Raw genomic sequence first — 23,364 nt, forward strand, 5'->3', positions numbered from 1 at the left:
TGAACCACAGAGAAGTGGTTCATTATGAATCATATAATGATCATATCAACCATATCATATCATGATCAAATACCAGTTGCATCTCAGCCTCAACAGATTTTCAATTCTTAAGATAATTCCCAACAAAGCCTTTCTAAAAAAAGAAAAAATAGCCTGATGCTAACTTCCTTTTTTTTCCCAAAACAGTACTGATAACCAAACATTAGAAATAGCCTAAAATGAAATCCAAAGTATCTACAATATTTTACTGAGCATCACTCTGAAGTAACTAATGGGCAGGTCTTGACAATGGTGCAATCTTTAAGTACCAAGCAGTGAAAGGAACTTTTCTTTTTCTTTAATAAAAGCAAGACTTAGAAAACATATCTTACAATAAGAGATATTCAAATGGTCATATACAGGAACATCATACACACTGTAACCAGGAAACCTAAGGAAAAGAAAGCAGGTTTTGCCAGAGAAACACTGTAAATCCAGGTAACAATTTATCTTCTTCTTTTCACATTAGGATCATATCTGCAAGAAAAAAATCAAATTTGCCACAAATAAGTAAAACAAGCATATTCAAAGTTTATATAGATATACAGTGTGATGCAAACAGCTTTATTATATATTCCTAACAGGGGAATAGCCAGTGCTCAGTCCTTTCCCTGACTACACCCCTATAATTAACTATAGTTACTACTATTGGAATGAAGGATGCATAAGGTAGAAGAACCTCTGTATGAACTTAAGATAACTCTTACTGAAATTTTCAGATTTCATAATGTACAACCTTTAAATCTGATGCATGAACAAGCTTTTCCAAGCCTTTTATGTCCCAGCACTAAGCTCTTAACTGGAAAAGGACACCACAAAAAACAAAAGAGGAGGGAGGGAAAAGGGGCCCTGTATGTTTATGCTGACGTACATTTGGCCACAACTCATTCAGACAAAACCTTTCTGCTGCTCCCTACTCCCACCACAGATCCTCACCCTATCTTGCCCTTCTGATTGACTGTTAGAAATTTAGAGCTACTTTCTGGATATACTAAATAGTTACCTGATTTGCTGTAACATGCTTATAGTCTGACTCTACTTGACACTGCTATCCCTTGGCCTTCTCCATTTGTGCTTCATCTCCCAAACTCCTGTCATTTCTTTGAAATTCTGACGTGTTTTGTATTCATGCATTAATAACTTACAGACACAACTGAATGATCAGGCAGTTTTACTTTCACTAATTCTCCTTTCATTCATCAAGACTTTATGCTTAGACAGAAAAATGTGACAACTTGTGAGCAAAATTACATCACCATGTATCTAGAAAGGTGTAAGAAGTCACTGTTGTTGCTATACAACTCAGACTTCAAAAATTAAATGTACACCCTTTAAAAGAAATGCTCTATTATTAACTGTTAATGAACAGAGCAAATTTTAATGCAGTAGGATTTTCTGAATGGCTCTAACATGGATTGCTATGTTAGTATCATGTTTGTTTGACAGTGATTCAGGAAAAAAAAATCCTTCTTCATCACATACATTTCTCTACCCGAATGCAAACTTTTGGTGTTAGTCAAATTCATGAGAGGTGAAAAGTCAAACACTGGTCATTTGTTTCTTCACATAAAAAACAGAAAGTAATGAAGTTTTTGGAAAACAAAATGAAGTCCCTGTATTAACTCTCAGAACAGTTATTTGATTTTATTGTTATAGCATTGTAACATGATCATTCTAACACTTAAATGTCTTCTGGACAGCAAATTCTATGGAAGAATCTATGGATTGGATATGGATTCTATCTATTCTTCTATGGGCAGGGGAGAAGTGGGGAGTTAAAGCAGATTCTAAAATCTGCCCCTTAAAACCATGCCCAACTCCTTATTAGGCACTACAGCTGAAAGGAGTAGGAGATGATACATGATGGAAATCTCACATCAGAACAACAGCAGCTTCAACCCTGTCTGTGACTGGCTACAGAGACGCTGACAGTCATGAACATCTTGTCATGTTAGCTCCTCCACCTCACCTCCTCCCATTTTACATGTTAAATGAAGCCTGAATAGGTTGGTTTTTCTCCCCAAAGAAAATGCTGAACCACTTTGACTACATTCTATATATGAGAATATGTGAAATTTTGTAAAGAATACTCAAAGTAATCTTTTACAAAATCAGAATTTGTCAAAAAAAGATGTGATGCAAAAATACGTATTTTTCTAAGTACAAACATAACACTCTTACCTAAAGAGATCATCAGCAAGTGATTCCTCTCTTGCGTGTCGGTTCTGTTCCTGAGAAAGTTGATTTAATATTTGATAGTTAAGGATAATTCTAATGAGCCATATAGAAAAACAATATTCCTGCACTAACACAGTTTTCCCCAAAGAATTAAGTTTTCTCTAAGTACTCCATTTAGTGTATATTCACATTAGACAAATTATTTCACTACCCAAATTTGGCTACTGCTAACAACTAATGAAATGGAATAGTTTGTGAAAGGTATCAATTTTGGTCAGAAACATGTTTAAGCACCATAATAAAAATATTTTTTTTAATCTGATTATTTGTGTATAAGAGGAATTTTAATTAACATTATCTATATTCAGGGCTAAAAAAATGAGATAAGAAGTGTTGATGCAACTGCATCTCAATCAGGCTTTGGAAACCATATGACTCATCAGTAAGTATTTTTAGGGAAAGAACTGCCATGATAAGTGCTTTTTCAGGACTTTTAGATCTAAAGAGGCGCACAAAAGAAAAAATATTAAATTTATTCTTACTACATCTCTTCAGTATACTGCAATAAAGTTTTACTCATGCATTTCCTGTTCCATTCAAGACTAGAATATCAACTGCACCGTACAATTATTTGGACACAGTCAGCCATACAGAAATTCTTTCTAGCTTCCTGTCACATTTTCACAAGTCACAAGTTTACACAGCGCTTATTTAACTCATCCAAAGATTGTTCTCATTTAGGCTACTGATTTTGCTTTCTATAAATATTTCTGATTACATGAGAGTTGCATGCAAAATGAAATTAAATAACCAGAAAAAGATGAGTGTTACCACTGACCTCTGACATTCTGTAACTTCACTACTGTACATGCTCCCATGAGCATGCATGGACAAATAACCAGCTGAGGTTTAATTTAAAAAATAAAATCCTGAAGTACTCCAGTAACGATCACAGGTTGGTATGACCACTTACATTGCTCAAGTCTTTATTTGATCATGTTTAAAAACTAATTTCTTACCTCCATTTCTTGCCTTAACCAGTCTTCTAGCTCTGAATTCTTTTTAGCATGGTGAGCAATCAAATCTGATCCTCCAATAATGTGTGGAAGTTGACCTGCCCCAGGGTAAGCTACCTGTTGGACAATAAATTCTTACAACTACAAGGCAAGCACAGTGCAAATAAAAGATCTATTTTAACAAATTCAGAAAGTCTATTCAGACATCACAGAAGAAAGGCAGGCAGTCTTTCTTTGATTAACATTCAAAGATCATATTTAAAAGTGACTGAAGTTAAAAAAGCATTTACAGAAAGCTATTAACTCCCTCCTTTTACCAAAAGAAACAAACAAAAATACATCTGGTAAGTTAAATATAATAAATAAATTGCAGAATGCATTAAACGGAGTTTGAAATATCAGTAAAAATCACTTTATATTTATTGTCAGACTGCATAATCATCTGTTACAAAACAGTAGAAAAAAAACTATTATCAGAAAATTAAAACATAATCTAAAAATGAGAGCATACTCTCAGGAAGTAGTATTATGTGATCACATTCTATACATAGTATCTTACTGAAATGCATTTCTAGTCATCTCATACCATATGATTTTACTTTTTATTTTATTTTTAATATAACTTGAAGTGATACTTTTACACTGAACACGAAGAATCATTTTGCAATTGTCTTCAGAACCCAAGCAAGCAATCATCTTACTTTTGTCTGATACAGATTTAGTTCTATTTAGAAATCCAAGATTTATTAGTTAAAAAGGAAGATTCTGAATCAGTCTATGCTGTATATATAGGTCTTTGGAGAAGTGGAAGTGCTAACTTTTGGAAGTACAACCTGAAGTTATGGTAGCTATCACTCAACAACTTATTCCAAGTAACAGCTTGGAATAGGGAGTACAAGTATCTAAATAATCTAGCACAAGGTAAGCCTTTGTCAACCTGATACTTCTTCAGGCAATTAACAAAATACTGTTTACAGTATAATATGGTATTTAAAGTGTTTCTTTCTTTAGTTATTATTAATTTCTAAAACAATCTTTAGCAACATATTTCTACAATCTGAAGGCAACAGTTTTTAGTATTTTTCAATAGTGCCATCTTGTGACCATTCAAAAAACACACCAACCTTTTTGAACATTTTGAAGTTTTTCTTTCCCCCATAGCTGTTATTTCCAGAGAGATGACTGTTCTGTCTTGGATGGCTGACAACCAGTGATCTGAACTCTGTCAACAGAAGCCTGCTAGGAAGATTGCTGGAGTCATCTTGCATTTTGCTGTGGTTCTTATGTGGGAAGAAAAGGGAAGAAACATTCAAGTGTGTTAACAGACATACAGCATATCTGACAGTACAAACTGTAGAGAAATTATCTGTAGAGCAGAGCTAACCAAAAGTTAGGATTACAGAACAGTGAGGGAAAGCAGCAGCAGGGCTAGAAGCTAAGATGATGTACAAACTTCTCAGCCTCCTTATATACCATGAATAGAGTAAATTTGTTTTGTTTGTGTTTAAGTATGTATTTAAATGCTCCATGGCAGACAAAGCTGAACATCTTCAGCTCAGTTCCAGCCTACAGATATCTGCCCAACTTTAGGGCTGTAAGACGAATTTGATGAATTTATCAAATTTTTCTTGTCCATGAGAATGCTCATACATCAACAAGTTTGCATGCACACTCTGCTGCCTGGGGCTACGTCTGTGTGGATTCCAAAGGATGTCTGAGGCAGGACAAGCTCACAAGTTCCATTAAACTATGTTCAAGGACACTCAGCCCAGCTGCAGTAGAGCTGCTTTATAGTAAAATATAACTATAAGTCCTTTAATCTGAGCTGACCCTGCACTTTGGTATACCTGCTCATCATTCCCTCTTCTTGCGTTTGTTTTTGTATGTAGGTGAAATGGTATTATTCTGTCCCTTGTTGACTGGCTACACTCTCTTCAGAATTTTTTATTTTAGTTTCATTTCAGCCTAGTCTCCCTTTCCTCTTCGTCACTGCCACTCCAAGCAATTATCCTCTCCTTCCTTCCTTCATCTCACCTACAAAAAGTTAGCATGCTATCTACTGTTAATCACTGTATATGACATCTCTTTTCCCAATGCTCCATCTCTTCCATTTTAGTTATGATCTTACAGAAGACAAGATTACTGCTTAAAGACCTGCCAGGGATGTAATCTAATAAAATCATCAGTACAACTATTAACCACATCGAAGAATTAATACAATGATATGTAGTTTCAGTCACCTCTAAGTAACCACCCAAATGCCGTTACAGAAGCACACAGATTACCTAATTTTCTTCACAATCTACAAGCTGGACTGCATTATTCAATTTTACATATGATTATGTTAAGGAGTACAATCCTCCAAACCTCCTTTATCCTGAAACAGGATCTAAAAATACTATGTTATGAAGAGCAAAATTTTTATGTGCTTTTGTAATGCTTCTTAAAGTTTGCTGTTCAAACTTACAATTAGCTGGTTCCTTACCAACACTGGAGACTCTTGCTTGATATTACTTTTCATTTCTGAAGATAGAACTGATCCAAGTTCCTCTTCTTTCTATTTGATTAAAAATTATTTTAAATATACAACTGAAATGAAATGGAAATTTAATTACATAAAATTGTTTTCTGCTCTTTATGGTAGAATAAACATATTCAAATCAATATAAATTTTTAGACAGGAAATCAATTGCCCCATACTTTATTTTTTTTATGATTTTATGTACCCTGTAACAATCATTGGAGATTTTCCTCCATTAAAACATCACTACTACTTCACTTGTTTTTTCTTTCTTCCTTATACACTAGGAAGTTTTGTCCATTTGTACAATCTTCAAAGTTCTGTCAGGTTCTGGAAAACTGTAAAATCTTTTGAATATAAAAAGTAACATTTTCAATTTGATATTTGAAATGTACGTATGTGTAGAAAGGACATTTCATTATCAGCACAAGAAAGTGTTCTGCAGGCTGATTATGTCCTATAGTTTAAAACTAGATTTGTATCACATAAATTATTTTCAATGGTTGATAAAATACCAAATCAGCTTTATGCACCTTGTAGGTTTTGAGTCAATTACATTCTTTGTCTTGCCAGATACATAAGGTGCATCTATACTTGGAAAAAATAGTTATCAAATTTGCCTGGGGAGGTTTATCATGAAATCTCCTTCCCAGTCCACTGGAAATGTATTTTACTTGAATAAAGTAGGTCATTATTAAACTATGAAAAGACTTCTTTTCAGCAGAAATCTTTAAGTGCATATTTATCTGAGAAATTAGCAGGTTAGTTGCACATAAGATTATTTTTCTCCTTCAGAATCCCGACAAGAAGTTAGACTAGAAAAACTTTCCAAGCACCAAGGAACAAATTTCAATAGACTATTGCAAGCACCAATTTTAGTCTGTCAGTATGCTCAGACCTAATAAGAAGTACCTATTGCCTGATAGGATAAAAAGCAAGAAACAAAATTCTCTAAATTATAGGACTTGTCTTTTAAAGTTTGCCTGTTAGTAACACACAGAAAAAAGAGCATTATAATGAAGTTCACACTTTGCCAGAAGCAAACTCCAGTAAAGCATCAACCAGGTGTCAAGCTGCTCTGACCTAAGGATGCACAATTACTAATTCTGTGGTCCAAAGAATCTTGCAAATTCCAGTTAATCATGCATTGAAACTTTTAAACACTTAAACACTGCCTACACTGTAAATGGACTGGACAGTAAGCATTAAAATATATATTCTAAATAAACAGCAAAAAAAACCTCATTCTCTTATTCCTATTGTATTGTTAATACTCTACACCTCTCAACATTGTTTTCCTTTATTAACCTGCTTTTTTTTTTTTCAACAAAGTGACCACTGTTAACCCAAGGTGTATTGTTTTCTTCATACCTCTTAGAAAATTTCCTTAGTGTCAAAAACAAAAACAAAAAAATAATCACAAAAACACAAGCTGTGTTTTGGTTTTGCTGTTGTTTTGTTGGTTTTGGTTTAAAATTTCTCATGCAGGAATTTTAATAATCTTTCATACAGTACCAAAGACTCAAAAGATGTTGAACACTACTGTGGTATTCAATAGAAGAGATCAACTAGAAGTTTCTTTAGAAAATTAATTACAAAAATATAATTGAGTACTATCTTAGTATAAATAACAATATTATAATTAACACAGCAACAAGCAGTATGAGAAACTTTTCTTGGACCAGGAATATATTCTCCGATTCTACTTACAGTATATAAAGTAAAAAAAATAGGAAAAGTTCAGAATTTCAGGCAGCTTTCAATACACAAAGAAAAAAATGCCCAAAAGAATGAGAAAACATTGTTTTTTTCATTTACTTCTTTGAGCTTCCTGGTCATGAGCGGCAATTTGATCTTTCCAGTCTATATCTCCACTTCCAAACACAATTTCTAGTGCTTCTGCATCTTTAGATAAATCATCTAATTCCTTTCTCTTTTTTGGTGCATGATTTTCACTAGAAGTGGTTTTAGTGTCTGTTCTATCACTTGTTAGTTTTACACTTTGCCTCATAGGCTTTATACCCCTGTCTTCTGCAAAATTTAGGCAGGTGTAAAACTGCAATGTTCACATGTAAAAGATGAATCATTCTGAACTAAAAATTGATGTATGAGATTTAAGCAAACAAATTTTACAAATTTTACACTTTCTGTATGCAGGCAACCTCCCCCTTAAAGGAGTTAATTGCATCCTTCTAACAAAGTTGCAGATTTCAAGATTAGGCACCTGAGAAGAATATAAAACTTACCAATGCTTTATTCTCCTCTTGCTGATTTACATTTACTTCTGGAATCCTGCTTCCTATGGCTTCCAAACACTGTTTTTTTCGTTTACTTCTTTGAGCTTCCTGGTCATGATCTGCAATTTGATCTTCCCAGTCTATATCTCCACTTCCAAACACAATTTCTAGTGCTTCTGCATCTTTAGAAAAATCATCTAATTCCTTTCTCTTTTTTGGTGCACGATTTTCACTAGAAGTGGTTTCAGTGTCTGTTCTATCACTTGTTAGTTTGACACTTTCCCTCATAGGCTTTATACCCCTGTCTTCTGCAAAATTTGGGTTTGCGTCGAGGATGTTATTTTTCTTTTGATGCTGTTTTGCTTCACTGTTGCAGATCAATGAAGTTGTGGATTCAGTGCACTTGGGAAGAGATGATGACCTTTCCTCCAATTTTGCTATTTTGGGTACAGATGTTTCTTCTTCTTCAGTTCTTTCCCTTAGCCAGAAATAAATTACAAAAGAAAGAAATTACAAAAGTGTTTTTGAGTATGATTAGCTGTACCCACATCATAACAGCTTCTGGTGTTTTAGGGACTGCATTGTAAAATTTACAGTACCCTTGAGGAAAAACTTTCCATTCCAGGAATTTGATCTAAAAATTACCTTTATAAGTACATGTCAAATTTAAAGTACATTGCTTGAGTTAAAATTTTCCAGAAAGACCATGAAAATGCCAATAAGGGAAGTAATGTCACAAACATTTCAACATACCTTTTTCTAGAAACCTGGAAGTAATTTGTAATTGAGTTCGATTGGTGACGTGCAGCACTTTCACGAGGCTTGCCAGCTTCTGGAATTTTAGACGGTGAGACAGGCTGACTTCTTTGACTGAATGCAGATGTTCTGTTCCCTCTAGGTATCGATGCTCCTGCATTTACACTGCCACTTGTGCCACTGTTTTTCTTTCCAGTTGTATCCTGGAAAGCCATTTTCCTTTGTCTATGCACCTGGGAAGTATTCTCTATCTCCATACTAGATAAGAGAGGAAAGAAATACTAAATGACACACAGGAGGCTACCAGAGATACATTGAATCAGAGACACACTTTTAAAAAGGCTACACCTGTCCTTTCAATAAACTTGTATAAAAAAACTGTGAAATCTGCTACAATCAGTACATTTTTATAATTCTGAAATGGCTTGAAGCTTTTTAATAGTTCAGACAGCCAAGACAGATATGCAGTAACTACCTGTGCATTTGAAAGTCATATAAATCCTATGGGATGCCTTCTGTAATCTAGTACTCAAAAGCAGAAATTATCTCACTGCAGTCAAGTGACAGCAATTTAGTGAATGACATTTCTAACCCTGTATATCTTTCCCCATGGCAATGATACAGTTCCTCTGCCATAAAAGACTGCTTTATTTGCAAGTATTAGCTTAGAAATTGCCATGAATACTTTACCATGTCTGCTCCTCTGTATCAGCTATGTATAAGGGGCTGCTATCTGCAGCAGTTGGCATTACGGTTTCATCCACAGCCAGACTCTGCGAAATGGCTCGGCCTACGACAGCTGATGCAGAACTTTCAGGTACAGCTGCAAGACCTAAACAAGAGAAGAATCAGAAGATTCATATAAAATCTGTGTTTCTTTGCATGTGCTATTGCGCATTACTACCTGATCACGTGAGATCTATGTAAAATGATATTAAAGTGGTTCTCGTTAAAAAATAAGCAGATTTATTTATTTTAAAAAAACTGACAGAAATAGTTCTAAAGAACCATATTCTGGAATTCAGATTTAGTTACATATTCTACTGATTAAGTAATGAAATTCTGCTTAAATAAAAATGAAACATAAGGAGAAATCATATACCAGTATGTACACAATGTACTGAAAAAAACCATGTGGCATATATTTTATGCAAAAAATAAAATATATAGATCATGTAAAAATGTCAGATCACAAAATTCCTTATATTTACTTCTGTATGATGATTTCTAATGTGATTATTGTATCTGGGATCCAGGCTTTTTCAATTTTAAACACTGCTCCCTTTAAATTCTGATATACAGTCTGTTTACACAATTTCAGACAACTTTTACGCAGTTAAACTGTTCAGACTGGAAACAAGAATCAGCATCTCTGCCAGCATTGCATATATGTCTTTATTCAAAATATATTTTCAAGCAAGTAATGTTCCTGCATGTAAATACAAACTTAGGGGTATTTTTCTTTTATTTTTAAAATAATGGTAGGATTTTCTACCTGATACAACAAACCAGAATCTATAAAACATAATTCTGAAAATTTCATAGCAACAAAATACAGAATAATATGAAGAGGCATGAAAAGAGAAAAAAAAAATCTGTCTCTCTCTGTCTCTGACTTTTGTTATTACCACATTAGCAAATAGAAGCTTCAAGTCAAAACTTGGAATGTCCACTCCCAAACTACTACTTCAGCAAATGCGGTGATCATGTCTCATTGTCTTAACTTATGGAAAGATTATTTTTAGTTTTGAACTGTGCAGGAAGTGTCTGTATTTTCCTAAAGCAACTTCTGTTTAGAGCAAAGGGCAAAAAAGAAAAAAATTCAAGCCTTAAAAAATTATTTCCATTCTTATTCTCCTGATTTCTGAAATTCATCTTTAATTTCCTCCTCATTACCCCAGTCTTTATGAAAAGACAGAATAGCATGGAATTCAAACTACCACATACATATGAATTCAGTGGTCACTAAAAATATGACCTTCAGATATTCTTAAATTACCTTTCCTTTCAAGGTCACTCCTCTGTGTGACTGCCTTTTAGGCTAGTTTTAGATCCTCTTTTTTATTTACATCTAAGAGTCATATAATTTTCACTGCAATTTACTGCAAGACCATTAAAAACCAATTACCTCTTAGGAGATGTATACATTTTTCATAGAATGTCACTCCTTTTTAGTAGTCTTGCAAAACAGAACAACTTGAACATCATAACTGATACTCCTACACAAAACGAAATACTGCCTCTTTGAGGCTGTTAACTTATTACTACCCTTCTTCCAATTACCTTTGGAAGCAGGCTGCTTTTGAGGGTTGCAGTATTTTTCTGTAGACATGAAGATAACTGCCAATCCAATTTCTGCCTCTGGAATAGCCCTAAGATTCTTGCTGTTAATATAAAAATTAAAAAAAACAAAAAAAACTTTTTCAGTACAGAGTCAAAGATGAACAGGCAAATGACCACAGGTATGGCAAAGTACAAAACGTTCCATTCTTCCTCCAAAAAAAAAAAATCTGCCTCCAAAGAACACGACCGTTTTTCCCAATACAGTAAGTCAGCACAATGATCCTTCATTACAGCCATGTCCTATATGTATGAACTCCCATGTTTCCTGCTGCTGTAGCCACTGTCTAGCTCCAGTAATCTGGCCCATACATCTCTTGTTTCCTGATTTTTGGGCGTATAACCTACTATGCTCTACCTCTGATTCAAAAATGCGTGAAAAGAGACTCAAAAGATCTGACCACTTCTTACAAGTCAGGAACCCTTCCCCCCCACAAATCTTCTGTACTACAGTCATGAGGAGAGATTAAGTCCTGTCTTCTCTACCAGCAGGAAAATTTAGGGGATCTAGGTTTACATGTTAGGATTGAGATTTTGTCTCATTGTTTAAATAAAATGGCATAATGATAATCCTAACATTTATAATATATGCAGCCTGCCCTCTCAAACAAAACCTACCACCAAAACAAAAAGTAATTTTCATTAAACAGAAGCTGTTCTTCAAACACAGTACAAATAATTATACAACAGTGAACCACATGACCTCAAGGTGCCATCTCATCTCCTCTCCTTTTGATGAAATTACATATAATCAATGAAATATCATAAATTATCTATTTTGAATTCTTAAAATATATTAATTTTAACTTCTTTTAAATAGTAGAAGATAAACTATTTGCTGTCTGCAACTTTAAAGCAGCTTCATTATAATGAATTTCTGTAGAACTGAGTTCTACAAAAATATAATAAAAAAGAAGAAAGCAGGAATTCCATCAAATCCTCACAGAACTGCCAAGTTCTTTCTTTACTGCTTGAAGAAGTTTTAGTTACTTTGCTAAATACTTAGAACAATGTAAAAATGCCCTCTTTATAAGCAGCCTCCTGCTTAAACATGTATGTAAACACCATGACCAGGTCTCTGCAGAAGTTCTGAAATTACCCTGCCACTGTACAAGAGAACAATGCTGCACCTTTCCAAGTCAGTCAGAATGGAATCAGTCCAGTTTGTCATAGAGTCAGATCCTGAGATCTGAGAGTTTGCCAAACCCACATCAACTACACAAACTTCAGGAGAAAGTAGTAAAGACATTTCTTTTCTTCCTTCTGTCATCAACTTTACTTCCCCTCCTCCAAGAACAACTGCTGGACCCAGTTTCTTGTGCTAAAAAGAGAATGCAAAAAAAACTAACTTAGAATGCAGTCAATTCAGAGGTATCAGAATACAGAACGATCAGTGTAGTGCTTCTCACTGATGCACTACTGCAGATGAAATATGTTCTACATTTTATCTTGCTTAGGCCACTGTACTATAGGATAAATACACAGAAATCCTTCTTTCCTGAAGAACCCAGAATGAATGTGATTTCAGAGTGAACAAGTCTGAATTTAGCTACCCCCACAATATTTTTGCAATGAAAAGCCTGATTACCTGCTTGGCAGTTAGAAATACAAAAGTTTTTCCACTGAATATTTTTTTCCTTTCACGATGCTCAGATAAATCCAAGTTTCCACTGCCAATGGAAGGCTCATCAACTGGAGGATAAAAGCTGCAAGAACAGAAAATGAAAGTTACAAAATTCAGATTCACTTATCAGTCTTGACTCACAGTCCTTTCTCTTTCAGAGTAAAGTTCTGAAGTTAAAATCCTGCATTTCTCTGTTAAAACTACTTACATAAATAATTTTCAAGAGATTGTTAAGAAGAAACAGAGCCCCCAATTTCTCAACATCAAAGGCAACACCAAGACTTCCTACTTCAGTTACTAAGAAAACACTTTAAGGAATGCAATCACCCAAACTGCTGTACACACATCCACATTCTTACTAACAATACAGACAAATGAGATTGCAACTTCCTTCTGCACTTACTCTAGACAACAGTAAAACTCCACACAAAATTAGTCATCTTGCTTGCTCTACCCTCCATGTGTGGACAGTTACCCCTCATTCTCTTCTACTGTGTCAAATTGTGTACCACCACACTCGAGAACAGCCTACAAAGTGACATCAGACAAGTACACTTTCCTTGCTGGTGGGATTGAGAACTGAAAGGATTCACTCTGCAGATTCTCTATTATTTTGTCCGATACAGGGAAAGTGAGCAAAAGTTTAGCTGGGAAACATATTAGGCAAAAATAAAACTATCCTGAAACCCTAAATTATATCACAGCTTGTGACCTCAGCTCCAGTTGATGATGGCCTGCCCAGAGCATGAAAAGCCTCTGGAGTTAGGACATGCATCTAACCAATAATTTCAGGATACTTACAAGATCTTTTAGCCACATTTTCACTGCACTACAGCAATTCTGACAGAGCAAGGTATAGGCATATGTTAGAAAGGATGGAAACTACAGGTCAATTTTAACCAAATTATACCAAATATTTACCCAAATAGCTGTTTATGTACATAGTTTGGCTGATAACAGAACTACTTATCTTTATTCTGATAGCTGATTATGTATCCTTTCCATACTACTATTCAGGAAAAAAAACCAAAAAGAAACACATCAAAAAAAAATCAGTTTAACAGCAAAGACTGGAAGATTCTAAGGAAGAAACATATGAAATGCCGAAATACTGATGTTTCGGAAAAAAATCAACCATATGTAAACAGAAAAACATCCTTCAAACACAAAAAATAAACCTATATTTAAAGCAGAACACAAAAATAGGCACATAAATTTTCTACTTCATCCAAATATGCAATTCAATAATGATAGGCTAAAACGTGTTATGAATAGGCTATATAGTTACAGATGCTTTTAAATAATCTTCATTCTTGCGTGTTCTTCACAATCAATTCTTCAACCTTTATGTACACAATGAAAATTAAGCAACCTAAATCCACCAGATTTTGAAAGGTATTTGATCTATTTCAGCAGCCCATTCAAATCTGTTTACAGATACGTAGTTGCACTGAAATTGAATAGATATGATCAAGCCTACTAATTTCAAGCAGAAGAAGGGCAATTCTGACTTTAGTTATTATGCCAGAAGATTTCTGATAACAGATTCTCTAGAGACAGTTATTAACCTAAGATAAATACAAGGGACAAAGTCATCTTTAAAGATGAAAGGACAAGTAAAAATAGAAAAAACAACAGTTTTCACTACTTTGAAACTAGACTCTAGTTTCTTTATAAATATATTTTAAAATCTCCATCTTTTAACTTCAGCATACAACTTTAAATTATGATTGTCTCCCAAAAAAACAACCTCTGATTTTCCTTATAAACTCTCACTCAATGCTGATCTAAGCTCAATAGGCAACAGTCTTTTGCAGTCAGAATTCTGAAGTGCTCCTCATATTTGGCCTCATAAGCTTTTAATAGTAACAACTTTATCTTGAAAAGATCACCTATAACTTTGAATCTCTCAACACATAGATTATGATTCTTGGTGAGTTTCTGTTAAAAACTCTGTTACTTTTCTTCTTTTTCAAAGCCCCACTGACACTGGGCTGCAGTAATAAAAGACATTTCACACAGGACTGCACTCATGCAGCCATTTGTAAAATCTTCAGTTATTGTTCTTCCTTGCATAGGTTGTCAGAGAGTACCAGAGGACTGGGGTAACACCATGAAAAACTCAAGTCTCACATTCATATGGGAACTGCAGGTTTACCATTACATGAAGGCTTACGGTAAACAAACACACTTTAATTATTTTTTTCTGTTTAAGATAATGTTTCCCTAGGCTTTTGGGGACGGACCAGCTCTACAATAATAGTAAAGATTTAATTAGCAGTGTCACCCAGTATTGCTAGCTCAATATGCTTTTCCTGTTTCACACCCAAACCAGTATTGCCCCAAGCTGTCTGGTGTCCTGTGGCTATACCAGCTCAGGTCAGCTCTAGCTACGATGCACAATAGAGATTCCCAGTCGAAGTTGCAAGTATTTTTGGAAGTTTAATGAAAATAGTTGCTAAGTAAATTTTCAGCATCCTTCCACAAGCTACACCTCAAAAACATGATCTATTTAAAATACAGCAATTATTTTAAACATAGATCTGTATATTAAATCAGCAGTTACATTTAGCTTGATGCAGAACTCTCTCTGAAAGTTACATAATGTGTATACTGCTGATGTCACTACCTTGTAGCCTTCAGCATCTTAAAAGTCAGCAAAAATATTTTAGAAAGGTAAACATATCTATCTGCTCCTTTTTCAGGGAGCACTTATATTGGAATATTTACCAATATATATCCAGATGGGACTTGTCCAGCTTGACCAGCCTCTGCTGCTTGACCGAAAGGCAGCAACTGCGGTGTTTCCACCTCAGAGACACCTCTGACTGGTGGATGCTGCAGCTGGCCTGGAGACAAGTTCAGACATGCAAAGCCCCGGTGTTACCTCTGTGCAGATGCTTTAAGGCGAGGTGAAGGAAAGGAGTGGATTCTACCAGAGTTTCGATCCAGAGTTTATACAGATGGCAGGCTTCTGAATCCCATAACAGCTCTAACAGAAATTCCCAAACCCGCGTAGTTGCTGGGTCTTTTAAGCCCGGGGAAGGGAGTAGGGATCCCACCAACCGGGTGCAGGGCGGGCAGGTCTCAGGTGCAATGGACACCTGGGTGGGCCAGTGGACCCCAGGAATGCAAGGCATCTTTTGAACTCTGCCAATCACTCCATGCCCTTCTGGAATGCCAAGATTGACATACAGCACCCAGCAGGGGTCAGGGTGGGGAGAGGAGAGGTGATTGGCACCTGGGAAAGGACAGGGATACCTGAGACAAACTGTGACATCACACTGCTACACACTTAAAAGCCAGTTATACTGTCACTTCTGTATTAAATGGACACACATCCTGGCTGCAAGACAAAGACACTGTTTGCTTGTTCCTGTAACAGACAGGAACAGCAGCATTACCACCAGGTAATATTCCACCAAACAAATTTCAAGTTGTAAAACCAATCACTAGCTTTTGATGGCTTGTGTGACTTGTACTACAAAAGAAAAAAAAACCTCACAGGAAAGTATTTCAGAGAGTACTAAATAGTTTGTTTAGTTTTCTTACATCCTCGGAAAACAATGCAGAAGTTTAAGTAGAAGGGAAGGTTACAATTCATTCAGATTCTCCTTTTCTTCTGAAACTGAAGAACAAATGAGTTTTAAGCCACTCACAGATGACTGATTTGACATATTACATAAACCCTGCTAACATCAGGGTTAAGCAGCATCTTAGAAACTAAGGAGTATTTCCTACCAATTGCTCCAGAATGGCATCTGTATTTTTGTAAGAAGGTAGTGTCATGTTCTGTGAAATATATTTTTCTACATCTCAAGCACAGTTTATTGTGAATCCTCTTGTTTTCTTTCTATTTCTCTTGTTTTGTTTCTATTTCTATTTTATTTTTATGTGTGCACCAGAACCTGGTTTACTATCTACCCAGCCTCAGTCTTCAAACTATTCTACCAATGGCTACTACCACTATTAAAGAAAATAAATTGCCATTTCCTAACATAAATGCATATTTATGGCCATATGAATGTATATACATAGCGGGAACTTCTTACCTGTATAAACCACGTGTTCATACAATAAAAAACCAACAACTATAACCCCCAAATAAAACACAAATGTCTCCCTTTTCAAGATAAAATGAGTAGCAATATGGCTCAGATTAAATTTTCACATACGATATTGTGACTATTTTACATTTTTTCACATTGAGAAAATAACCAGAAGAGCTTTCTGCAGTATTTATTGATTCCAAATTCAGAATTCCCTTTTGAAGTTAATTTAACCATGAAAACAATGAATATTTTATTTGCATTTAGTGAAAGCCAACACATATTAGTCTCACTTCATCTCTCAACAGATAATTAAAAACCTCTTCTATTTTAGAGAATTCAAGGGTCAGGCTAACTGTGTTCTGACCAAAGTTTACTGTAAACTCAGTAACTAACAGCACTGGAAAAATACCTCCATGTAACAAAATAAACTTCATGCAATTTCTTTTATAAAACTGTAATTTCTTTATTTTTATATATCAATTCCCAGAAGCGTTTGAAGCCACATTTAAATACCAACAAACAAGCTCCTTTTCAGAGACAGTAACATCTCTAAGTATAGAGTGAATTCCAGAGCTCATTTTATAACTCTAGAGATGAGAACAATAAAATTGCTGGAATATTAAAATGTTAATCATATTAAGCATTACTTCACAAATAAAATTACTATGAATTGCATATTATGTAAAAAATCATCAGATAAATGTGTATTTATCTGATAACCTAACTCCCATAAATTTCATTCTGCAACAGTAAAAAAGATGATTTGGCAACTTACCTTTCATGATTTGGCAACTGTTGTCTGGACTGAACAGCTCTGATTAATTCAGAAAAAAACTCTGGTTTTATAATTGGTCGAGCACAAATCAAAGCACATATAGTCTGAAAAACCAGAAAACACAAATTTACTGCATAGAAAAAGTTCAAATAGAATATGGTTCAACTGACATTAGCTTTTTTAAGATCTAAGATGTGAAAAGTACCAAACAAATAAAACAATACTGGTTTGTGCTTCTAGGATTGTTTTGCTTTTAACAGCCTAGCTTTTAATTGGTGTCTTGATTAAAGTTATTAAAATGCAGAAGGCAACTGATGAAAATCACTAAGTCTTCAAAACTGGCTTTTTTGATTTCTTTCCCTTCAATCTCCTGTTGACATACATAGCTTCTAAACTTGGAAAAAGAAGAGCTGACTACAGTTTTGTAGAGAAAAAATCTTGAACAGGTCTAGTATTTAATTAGCAGTCACAGGAAAACTGCAAAACAATGCTATCAACAGGCAAAAGCTCAACATACCTTAACAGTAACTTTTACTGATACCATTACAAGGTGGGTACATTCTTCTGTCCATTCATTCACTACAAGGCCTCCAAGCTGCTGGATGGCTTGATTTAAAGCATTTTTCTGAGCTACATCTAAACACGAAGAGCAGACAACCAAAGGTTCATATTCCACTCTGCAAAGAGCAAGTAAAAGAGAATTGCTTAAGTAAATTCAGCCAATCATTAAGATGAACAGAGCTGACTTAACTATTTGTAGCTCATGGAAATCTGAAGGAAAAAAATAAAAGACCCATAGTCTAATCAAGATCAAAGTAAAATCTTCCTGCTTTAAAATTTCCTGAAGAAACAAAATATTAATTTTTGTTCAGAAAAATTAATGACAATTTGACCTGATGTCTGAAATATTTCTATGGACTTGCGGCTCTTTTACAGACATCTCATAGAATTAGTGCCTCAAGAATAGTGCAAGGTCTGGGAATATCAAAAGAATTTTGAGTGTGCCCCTCCAAAAGCAGAAGTATGTTCAACAGCACAGGCTGCCAAAAGATCAATACTTAAAAATAGAAGTGTCATAAAATGCAATTTCAAGTAAGCTTCCTAACATTTCCATTATCCTTGACCATAATCCTTGATATGTATTTTAGATCTTCCATATCAAATTCCCTATAAAAAATGATTTCATTTTTATTTTATTTAAATTTTTGTCTACTTTGTAGACTTTCTGCTACAATATCCATGATGAATCTGGTCTCGTGGTATGATTCCTGTATCATGTTTCAGGTATGTTTACCTAAGAGATTAAAAAATAATTTATTGCATTAATTGGAGGAGAATGCCAAGTTTTTTCTAACAAAAAGTAACACCAGCAGCATTGATAAAGCTGAATAAAATTTTAAGGCACAAAGCCACCTTCTGGTAACATTAACATTGATTTTAATGGTCATTAGACTTTTTCTATTTATCTGCTACTTCATTTTTATAAGTTCTTCTTGTAAATAAACAGATAGCACTGGCTACCATGGTAAATTTGGAAAAAAGTCAAGTTGGGTTCACATTCTCCTGCAATATCAGTTCTTTTCTCATTACATTCTAACAAGGGCTCCAACAAACTCTAAACCTTCCTCCCTTCTTCTCATTTGGTGTAGGATTCTGTTCTTTGTCTAAAAGAGCCTGAAAATACTCACTGTACATGACATATCACCTCCTAAAATGCCAATGCTTTCTTATCTACAATTTTAATCTCCTAGTGTTAAAATAAATTATGTAAAAATATAAAACTATTTCAGAAGCAAGGGTGGAACACAGGCAAAATGCTACTTACCTCCTTTGCTTTCTAAAAATTAATCATTGCTGTATCACTTGCGAAGTTGCATGATGTGCTAAAATATTCTTCCAAAAAATTAATTTTTACTTGATATTTATAATCAAAACACTTACCTAAACTTGCTCTCAAAGACTCCAAAGTTGATTCTGTCACCAGACTTCAAAGATACTGAAGTACCATTGAGTTTTGATCCATTAACGAAAGTACCATATTTGGATGTATCTCTTACTGTTAATATAGGTACTGAGGGAGACTGACTCTGAAAATAAACATAAATAAGCCATTATAATTTATCAGAATGAGACAGCTTTATCAGAAACAAGTTACTATCACTGTGAATCAAATCAATGGATAAATAAGAAGCAGCCCACAAAATATCATCTTAAATAAGGACTTTGGACAACGAGGCTTGCTATATGTAATTATTTATCTTCTGGATTTTGTAGAGGAATTAGAGAAAATATACATGTTTTTAGCTTTAGAACTTTTGTGTTTCTTAAACTTAGTATTTTTGGAGAGAGCACTTCGTCTTTCTGGACACTGTGCATAGCAGGCAGTCATTAGCCCAAAGCCTGAGCTAGTGCAATTTAGCAAGGCTCTGAGATTTATTATGTTTTTATCTACTGCTCAGTTCTATCCTGGGCATTGGGCTGAATAGCAAGAAAAAGACTAAGGTCACCTGAGAGCACTTTCTTGTGCTTCCTTCCATGAGGAATGCTAGTCTTCCCCCAGCTGCAGGACACGGAGACACCAGCATCTCTTGAGAAGAGATTTGATACTGTCAGATTTCCAAAGTGGCTCACAAGCCAATGAGAACTCTGACAGCTTGTTTTTATGAAATTCTGCCATGCAGTTATATGCTACTACACAGAATGGGTAAGGTGTGAAGAGACCACTGGAGGTGACCTAATCCAAGCTGCCTGTTGAAGCAGGTTTCCTTATAGAACACTACTCAGGATTGTCTCCAGGCTCCTTTGGAGCATCCAGAGTAGAGACTCATAACCCGTCTGGGCATTCTGTTCCAGTGCTGAGTCATCCTCACAGCAAAGTTCTCACTCGTGTTCAGGTGGGACTTTCTGTGTTCCAGAGACTGATGAGGTCCCTTCTCAGTTGTCTCTTCTCTAGGCTGAGCAGGCCCAGATCCCTCAGCCTTTTCTCACAACTGAGGTGCTCCTGTCCCCTCATTATCTTCATAGCCCTCCACTGGACTCACTCAGTAGTTGCAGTATTAAAGGGACAAATATATTTTACATGTTTTATTTTAAACACTACATAAAGGTTACATAAACGAAATTTCTGCTGACTGGCTTCAAAACATCCATAACTGTCACAACACTTAGTGACAGTAAATTGCTGATTGCTAATTCGCCTTGGTACATTTTTCTTTTCCATGCCTGAAGCAAATACAGAATTAATGATGTGAAATGAAACAGAAACTAAGTAAAACAGGAACTTCTAGGAAGTTCCTTCAGTAAAACAACTGAAGGAACTTCCTAGAACCTAAAATTTGTCTGTGTAATTAAACTTAATTGCATGATTTTCCTGCTATGATTATTTTTATACAAATTCCAAGTGAATCCTCACTCTGGGATAAAAGGAAGTTTGAACTACTAAAATTATGCCACAAAATTCCTCAACGAAAGCAAAAAAACCTAAGGTGAACAAAAAATAAATTTCAAGATTTAAAAAAAAAAATACAGGTGATCAATGGTTCTACTCCAAGCATAAAGCTGGTGAGAGATAAATGAGAGTATGCATGGTCATGGCAGCCTGAATTATCCCCACAGTGCATTGGTAATGCAGTAAAATGGTGGCTACTTACAGGGCTTGTTTCAGGCTGATTTACGGTCAGAACTGCGTGACTTCGACTGATGGACTGATCATCCTGAATTAAAATTGCAGAGTTCCTGCGTCCAACTACATATTCTACACCGCTTAAAAGCCGGTATGGCTCTCCTGGAAACCAACAAGAGACAGAAAGATACCAATTTAGGAAAAAAACCCAGCAAAATACCCAAAGCACATGGGAGAGACACTGAGAAGTCTGTAGTACATCTGAATCTCAGCTTTGCCATGCATCATTTATGGTCAGAGCAAGGTACCAATAATGCCAAGGTTGTGGGTTTTATCCCCATGTGTGCCATTCACTTAAGAACTGGACTCAATGATCCTTCCAACTTAGAATATTCTGTGACTCTGAATTCTGTGATTCTGATTAGAATTATCCATTTAGCTTACAGACAAAACCTCTTCCTTTCTTGCTCCATTGCTCTGTCCATTATAAAAGGATACATTTTACAATAAACAAAGCAGTTTCAAAAGCGGCAGCACAATTTTTTCAAGGACGACATATTTTTACCAATACTTTCTTGAAGATTAAGTGTAACTAGACCAAAAAAAAAAAAACCAAAAAAACAAAAAACCACAATTTAAGATAGGTTTTCTAAAACATCTTTGTAAGGATACATAATTTCTGAGGTTATATTATTTATTCACATAACTGATTAAGAGGTTCAGAGGAAAATGTCCTCCTATTGAACGTAAGCAGATCTTCATGTAAAACAAATTGACAGTAAGCTCAGCCTCTGACCAATGCTTATGCTTTAGCTTATGCTTTGTACCTGTCACCTGGACCGCATGGTGGCTTCCCAGTGAATGGCTTGACTCTCTCCCAAAGGTGTGCTACCACTGGTCAACAGAAACAAAAATGTTCCTTGATAGATATCAGTATGTAAAGATAGATTCCAGTTATCAACCCTGGCAAAAAACTTTCCAAATATGAACTGTGCAGAAATGATAATTCTGAATAGAATGAAGAGTGTTTTGATTCACTCAAGAGCTTTCCAGGCAGTAAGAGCTAAATCAGTTCATTTCAACATGATTAGGTGCTGTATCCACCAGGAAATAAATCAAACATCCAAAATTTCCTCCCAGTGAAAAAGGAAATAGAGCAGATGCAGTTATGTTAAGTCTGTTCCTTACAAGCACTTAGAAGGAATATATATTATATTATACCTATTATTAAATGTATTATATGATACCTATTAATGTATTATATGATACCTATTATTAAAGCTCCTATAGACAAGAAAACAAAGTAAAGTATAGAGGGGATTTAGTTTCAAAACTCTTCATGCAAGAAACGCCATGAAGTTCAACACCTGGTCCTTGAAACATCAACACAAGTTACACATATCGTTTCTGAGGTTGCTGCCTCAGAGTTCAACTCTCCAGGTATTTTAAAGCAGGACTCTTTAACCTGCAGCACGTAAGACATCCCACACAGGTTCGAAAAAAAGCTCTACTAGGTTTAACAGGCGCTGTGGTCGGCAGCGCTCCAGAGAAATACGGAGGCTTCGCCGAGGATGAACGCCCCGAGAGATTAGGAAGGACTTCGACCACCATCGGCCCGAAGCAGCCGGGACACGCCCGGCCGGAGCGAGCTCTATGGAAGCCAACGCGCCTGCCCGGCTGGAGCCAGCCCTATAGAAACCAACACGGAGGCACGCCCGGCCGGAGCCAGCCCTATGGAAGCCAACATGGAAGCACGCCCGACTGGAGCCAGCTCTATGGAAGCCAACACTCCCGCCCGGCTGGAGCCAGCCCTATGGAAGCCAACAGGGCAACACCCCCGCGCACGCGACGGTCGGGGCGGGGAGGGGCCCGCGGTGCCCGGGCCCAGCCCGCCGGAGCGGCCGAGGTATCTGGCGTTCCCTCACCTTTTCCCGTGGCGGGCACCAGCTTCCACATCCCGGAGCACCGCCCGGAAGCCCCCAGCAACCCGGATAAGGCCGGGCCGGGGAGAGAAAATCCCCGGATCTTTCACTGCCACCGCGATCCCGCGCGCCAGGCCGCGGGGCGGGGCCGGGCCGCGGCCGGGACTGGGGCGGGGCCGAAGGGGAGGGACGCAAGCGAGGGTGCCACCTACTGGCCTTGCGCTACCGCTGCAGCGGTGGGCCCGCGCGCGTGCGCGGGGCGGGCCCGGGGCGGGGCCGAAG

At 36.2% G+C, this 23,364-nt stretch overlaps 1 protein-coding gene across 2 annotated transcripts; it reads right to left on the minus strand.

The window, feature by feature from the left end:
* Positions 1–315: 315 nt before the first annotated feature.
* NBN (nibrin) lies at positions 316–23,247 on the minus strand. Of its 2 annotated transcripts, none has more exons than XM_018911315.3 (16): positions 23,086–23,247; positions 21,189–21,322; positions 19,480–19,625; positions 18,056–18,215; positions 17,539–17,642; positions 12,676–12,793; positions 12,218–12,408; positions 11,031–11,131; positions 9,438–9,579; positions 8,745–9,005; positions 8,001–8,469; positions 5,719–5,790; positions 4,358–4,513; positions 3,237–3,350; positions 2,221–2,270; positions 316–516 (listed from the first exon to the last, which is right to left on the minus strand). In XM_018911315.3, exons 1-16 carry the CDS (start codon positions 23,114–23,116, stop codon positions 486–488), a joined length of 2,280 nt encoding a protein of 759 aa, XP_018766860.3. In that variant the 5' UTR covers positions 23,117–23,247; the 3' UTR covers positions 316–485. The 2 variants fall into 2 exon arrangements, with proteins under 2 accessions (XP_018766860.3, XP_030091788.2); XM_030235928.2 differs by having other exon boundaries at positions 5,701–5,790.
* Positions 23,248–23,364: the final 117 nt, after the last annotated feature.

The sequence above is a fragment of the Serinus canaria genome, chromosome 2 (assembly GCF_022539315.1).
Source record: "Serinus canaria isolate serCan28SL12 chromosome 2, serCan2020, whole genome shotgun sequence".
In the NCBI taxonomy this organism is placed as follows: domain Eukaryota; kingdom Metazoa; phylum Chordata; class Aves; order Passeriformes; family Fringillidae; genus Serinus; species Serinus canaria.